This window comes from Glossina fuscipes, unplaced genomic scaffold (genome assembly GCF_014805625.2).
Source record: "Glossina fuscipes isolate IAEA_lab_2018 unplaced genomic scaffold, Yale_Gfus_2 0, whole genome shotgun sequence".
Lineage (NCBI taxonomy): Eukaryota > Metazoa > Arthropoda > Insecta > Diptera > Glossinidae > Glossina > Glossina fuscipes.
In genome coordinates, this window is record NW_023998414.1 from 2,446,161 (window position 1) to 2,452,544 (window position 6,384).

Here is a 6,384-nt window from a genome sequence, read left to right on the forward strand (position 1 = left end):
ACAAGAACTTTTCAATTAAAATAACCATCACGACATCGCAAGCTAAGAACAAACTTACAAGCCTATGCATGCAAAGGTATGTCAATGAAGTCTATGAAAATTTTTCGATTCAATTTTTTGCAGCTTGCTTGAGCAAAGCTATCTTACACAAGTTGAAGCTTGAAATAGAAATAGAAAAAAAAAATGCCTTTTTAAGTTTAATATGTTGTGATATTTATCTCATTAAGTATGTATGTAGTTCTTAAAGAACTTCATTTCGTTTTTGCATTTTTTCACTTGTTTTCTAAACAGACACTTGCTCTAATCGTGTATTGTGTTGTTACGTTTTCTTTTTCCATTTTTAACAATTGTCAATTAAATATCGCCTAATTTGGTAAGATAATCGCTACATTTGTTAATTATTGTTGTTGTTTTAATTTCATTATACATGATTTTGTGTGAATGGTATTTCGAGCAGATATACACGTACGTTAATTTATATTAGAATTTTGCCGCTTTTGTACAGCGGTGGACTCTGTTTTAAAAATTACTAAATTTTATTGTTAGATGATTTATTTGATTGTGTGCATGTTCTTTTTTATTTTTTTTATTTATTTATCTATTTTTTTTTTACATAATAGCCATCGCCTTAATCACAGTTTCCCCGACAACTGTTACGTTTGTATAAATAATGGAATAAAAAATAAAAAATTAAAAAAAGAAAAAAAAAAAAATTACAAATTCATTTCCCACACACAAATGCTACAGGCCTACAAAATAAAACAGTAGAAAAGTTATGTTTTTGGTTTGGGCCAAAACTTCTGACATACTCATACACTCTTCATACACCTTACCTAATACAAAAGTCTAAATATAGCTTGAATTTATTTGATAACGGGAAATTATCGTGCTTTACACTAAAGCATGGTTAAATATGTAAAATTTTTCTCTTATTTTATAATATTTAATTCTAATCCGTTATGTACCATACTTGATATGTCGTGTAACACGCATTGTACACAATATATATACTTGATCAAGTTGGAATTTTTAACCGAATTAATCCTTAGTTAAAGACTGCAGATCAGAAAATGGGCGAAAATGCGCCGTTGAAAACCGTGAAAGCGGAATCATTCAAACTCTGCCTGAAACGTTCAACATTCTCGATATCCCTGCGCATCGGCGTAATATAAAATATGATATGCTTACGCATAAGTGTTTCTGTGGCAAGTTTTCTACAGATATAAAGGAGGTCTGTTCATTAATTAAGTAATTCAACAGAACTAATCGTCGTGCTTAGCGTTCCCATCCGCTCGTCTTGAAATTGCTCGCATACCTCGCAGCAGACTATAAATGAAGTTTGCGAAAAATACTTTTCATCCTCGTGTTAGGGAGCAGGCAGGCCCATCAAAACATTTTCATGCACAGTCTGTAGCTCTTGATGGGAAACTTTTAGAACAAGAAGATTTATTCTTTATATTAAGGGTAGCTTGACATATTTTCTCAGTGTAGTATAGTTGTTGTGTTACTTGCGATCCCAAAAGTACGCATTGAAAAGTAAAGTGCTTATATTGCGGATCGGTAACGGGTTTTGATTCACTTTAAATTAGTTAAATTAATCTCTCAATCGCTTTTTTCTTTATTTTGTAGTCGTTTTCAAACCAAATGCCAAATATGGTGGACATATATTCTAAAAAGTCACGCATGGTGGGGATGGTTTTTGTAGAGAAGCTTCTCCGTCGATTTATATCTGTGATTCCACATTAGATAAGGAAGGATTCGACTCAAAGCTCTTCTTCAAAAAGCTTGCTTGATGAATATTCAAACCCTATATTTGCATATAGAGCCTTTTATATCCGATATTATGATAAGGTAAATGGTGTTGTTGTTTTCATACTCACCACTCGGGAATGATTACTAATTTTATTATTTCGTTCGTAACTGTAAATGTGGAAAATGTAAATTTAACAAATTATAAAAATTACAGTGACTAGTTTAAATTACTGGCACAGCAGTGTTTCGCCGTTCACTTGTTGTTTACATCCTGATGAAGTCTCCAAAAATTGAAGTGAAAATTTAAAGCATAACTTATGCATTTCTGGTCATAATAGTCGTCCTTTGTATTATATGGGTTTCTTTGTTTCAAAAGACGGAGTTATTTCAACATCGTTACGCTGTTCCAGAGGACATCGGGAGAGATAGTCTAAGAAAGATATAATAATTGTGAACCTGTCCTTGTTTTTTTTTTTTTTATTGATTCATTATTGAGTTGAAGAATGGAAACAAAAAATATGATATCAAATTCGTTCTTGTAGACAAGATTCGCGACCGAACTAAACCGATTTTGATATTTACTCTAATCATATAAATCATATATTTAAAAAAATAAAAAGTAAAGGAGCAGATTATTCGCTATCTATTGAATGCGTAATTAGTTTCATTGGAATATTTGGTAGATCTACATAAAAGCTTATAGAGAATCCCTGCCGTTGGAAATCTTGTTTAATTGTTGTCTTCGCCCAAACAAAATGGAGAGCATTTTGTGCTTAGCTTTAACATAAGCACATGGCAAATGGAAGAGATAGGAAATTTTCAAATATTAAAAGTTTTATACGTTTTTGCAGTGTATTTCTTATCAAGCTTATTGAGCGTAGGTTAAAGGTATTATTTTTTAAACCGATGACCATTCTACTCTACGTGCTAGTAGTGTTGCCAAATTTCATTTGTAATTAGTTTTAATTAATAGTTATTTCCCTATAAATGCAATTTAATCAAATAGTAACTTATGCATAGAGTTTCGTCAATTCTCGGCTTGATATGCATAAGTTTTTTTGTAAAGATTTCTTGGTTTATATTAACTAGTTTTTCAATGTTGGTAACTCTGTTTTCTGCATATATATATATATATATATATGCATGTATATACATATATATATATATATAGATATGTATATACGAATAGAGCAATTCTATTTGTAGGCATTTATTTTCTTTCTCGTCATGGTTTATTTTCTCTCTCTTTTTAAGAAAAGAAATTTGCGTTAGTTCTGTTCTTTTGTCAAAAGGAAAACTGAAGAGCTCTTATAAATCATTAAAGATTAGTTAGAAATTATTTAAATCATCTTTAAAACTCATTTGTTTTGAAATTATTTACAATTCTCACTTTATAAAATATGGATATAATGGATATACAAGCGGTAGAATCTAAGTTAAGTGACGTCACTGTGACCCCAATACCACGGTCACAGGTGCAGAATTTTTACAATTATCAGCAACAACGCGAACAACGTGAGCAACAACCTCAAATCCAAATATCCGCAATCCATCATACCCCACGAGAACGTCATCAGACGGGTCATCATAGCAATACAAATGAACGTGACGCGGGCGGACGAGATTTGTATAATCTCACCAAACGGGAACGTGATTATCATCATCAATTGAATAATGTAGTTGCGAATAGTAACACTAGTGCTGCCGTAGCGGTAGCAGCTTTACAATATACACAAAAATTACAAGCTCAATTGGCTTTATTGCAACAGCAAGCTAATAATAGCGTTGGGACAACCCCCTCGATTACCCTAACGCCGGCTAGTTCAATGAGATCAAATAATAGCATCAGCAATAGCAATAGTAATCAAAATAGTTCAAATCAAATTGGTCAACATCCTCTGCAACTTAAGTACCCTCAGTCCTCATCACCTGTGATTATAACCACGCAAACCTCAGCAAATATAACTACACCGATGACCTCAACGGCTAATTTACCTACAGTGGGAGCTACAGGCGTTAATAATGGTCTTAGCAAGTATGCTCAACTGTTGGCCGTTATCGAGGAAATGGGTCGTGATATACGTCCTACTTATACAGGTTCACGTACTTCTACCGAACGCCTAAAACGTGGCATTGTTCACGCCCGTATACTGGTACGTGAATGCCTTATGGAAACTGAACGATCAGCGCGCCAATGAAATTTAGCCAATAGCGAAGTCATGCTCACGCCGATCATCAACATAATCAAAGAGTTATTGGATATACCCAAAAAATTAATATAGTCGAAATGTTTTTTTTTCCTCCCTCCCCCCCCTTTACATTATAAATATAATTTCATTTCAATAGCTTTAGTTAGAACAGACGTGGAGATATAGTGTGTGAGAGTGTTTTTTTTTTTTTTTTTTTTTTTTTTTTTTTTTTTTTTTTCTGCATCGTCTACTTCAATATATATTTCATTAATGATAAGCGGAAGCAGAACGTACGATAGACTAAATTCTGAAATGATCAATCTATGCACGTACGCGTGTCCGGAGAGTAGAGGCGCGATAGGATAGTCATTTATGTTTAGGTTAGATTAGAGTCTTCGATGAAAAATAAACGAATACAATAAGCGCGCTTATAATGACGAATAAAAGATTTAACGGCGCGCCTTCTAATAAAAGTAAAAACCTTACTTCTTGATCTAATATTTTGAGGACCAATATTGAAAACAAGATAAATGTTTGGATAATCAAAGAAATTCAGTATCATTACGTTCATATATATTCGACATTAGGTTTTGTTGTATAATTTCCTTCCAAAAAGGAGATTACAAGCCCAGTTTCGAAGGTGCAAAGAAATTTATTGTAATTCGATTATGAGTTTTATTGCTTTTTTTGCTTTTTTTAGAGAAGTTTTTTAGACAGCAGTCTATGTAGAATAGCTCAGGTTTATATATATATATATATATATATATCTGTGTATATCTGTATATATATATATATATATAGAGAGAAGAATAAGAGAAAAAAAAAAAAGCTACAAATATAAAGAATTTTGGAAATTATATAAAATAGAAAAATTTAATACAATTTTATAGTTGTAAATGAAGAACCGTAAACCAGAAAATCCACCCAAAAAAATATCTAATAAATAAATAAATAAATAAATAAATAAATAATATATATATATGTATATGTAATGCACATTCTGTTTTATATACTATATATATACTTGATATACTAAAGATGAATTTTTAGCATTTTCTAGTGTTTGAATAAAAAGTTGTAATGTACTCTTGAAAAGGATGTTGTGACGTGACCGACATTTGCATCGCTTAAAATATCATTATAATAGTCACAAGTTTTTCTAAAGGCATGCGGGAATAAACTTTTGAAATCACGTTTTCGATATAAGAATGGGTTAACCCCATTGCACAAAGAAATTGAGATTACCAAACTTCGTATGTATGTATGTACTTCATGCCAGGAAAATCCAATTATTAAAATCTATAAAGACAGGACAACCAAAACTTATTTTAATATACAAAAAAAAAAAAAAAAAAGAAAAAAGATCATTCCTGCAGAGTTCAGTAAAAAATGGCACTGATTATCGAACGAACCAATAATTATGAACATTTTTATATGTTTGCTTGTAACAGTTGATATCCAAAATTTTTGTGAACGTGGAAACAACTTTCTTGTTTTATTTATATATATGTTAATTATCAAATATATAATTACAATAGAGTTTCGGGCAGCAATCCGGATATGGTCTTGTATAGTCGTATGTCGTCTGACGGCAATAAGGATTTAATAAAATGCGATCGCAGCTGAAAATGAAATTGAAATCGAAGAATATAGAAAATAAATGGACATAAATATATATATATATATATACAAGACAAGACAAGATCATAGAGTAAACTTACTGTTTCAATATTAGAACGTAATCATCCCGACAATAGGCTCTTATGCACATATATTCAATGTTAGTCGGGTATATAGTTTCATTGATAGGTACCAATAGACCTAATTCTTCCTGATAACAATGATTGGACATAACTGATATCATATGAGGAAAGAGAATAAATACAATAAATTAATGTAATTAATTAGATATATACATATATATATATATATATATGTATGCGTATGTATATATATATATAACTTACTTTTATGTTTAGTATTTCCATAGTATTGTAAACTGAAAGCGTTCGTCATAACTATTAAGGAGTAGGTCCAATAAAATGACATCAATAAAATGTATTTAGTTTTATTTTTCAAAGTCATTGTTTGTAAATTTTCTATCTAAAATAATTGATAGATTGATTTCTATAACCACTCACTCACTGATTCACTTTTACACGAAAGGTATGGATTCTATTTGCAGCATCCAATGCTAACCATATTTTACAGTATTTACAATTTCGATGAGTGTGTGAGATTTTAAGTCGACATAGTAATCTTTGTTGTTGTTTTCGGTATTCGCAAATTCCTTAAATTTGGGATGAATAGGTGAAATTTGACTTATTGCCTATGCTGTAAACCGTTGGCAGCAAAGACGTAAATTTGTTTATGTCTTACAGTTTACTTGTTATGTCTTACTTATCCTACATATTAAGTAAGTTACGTTTAAAAGCATAAGAAG

General features: G+C 31.0%; 2 protein-coding genes across 4 annotated transcripts in view; one reads left to right on the top strand and one right to left on the bottom strand.

The window, feature by feature from the left end:
• The first annotated feature begins 2,950 nt into the window (after positions 1-2,950).
• LOC119635333 (serine/threonine-protein kinase CLA4) lies at positions 2,951-4,085 on the top strand. Its single transcript, XM_038030112.1, has one exon. The coding sequence runs from the start codon at positions 3,153-3,155 to the stop codon at positions 3,948-3,950; it is 798 nt and encodes a 265-aa protein (XP_037886040.1). The 5' UTR covers positions 2,951-3,152; the 3' UTR covers positions 3,951-4,085.
• Positions 4,086-5,312: 1,227 nt separating this feature from the next.
• Positions 5,313-6,384, bottom strand: part of LOC119635340 — a 2,109-nt gene continuing 1,037 nt past the window's right edge. Inside the window, exons 2-4 of one of the 3 annotated variants that reach the window (XM_038030133.1) lie at positions 5,909-6,231; positions 5,663-5,795; positions 5,313-5,563 (exon numbers count right to left, since the gene is read on the bottom strand). In XM_038030133.1, the coding sequence (XP_037886061.1) occupies positions 5,452-5,563; positions 5,663-5,795; positions 5,909-6,026 (363 nt within the window). In that variant the 5' untranslated portion in view covers positions 6,027-6,231 and the 3' untranslated portion in view covers positions 5,313-5,451. Of the gene's footprint in view, positions 5,564-5,662; positions 5,796-5,908; positions 6,379-6,384 lie in introns of those variants that run through there. The other 2 variants (XM_038030142.1, XM_038030124.1) reach the window with 2 other exon arrangements.

Excerpts from the sequence above, each read along its gene's own strand:
- LOC119635333 (XM_038030112.1), top strand. The coding sequence starts at position 3,153 with ATGGATATAATGGATATACAAGCGGTAGAATCTAAGTTAAGTGACGTC.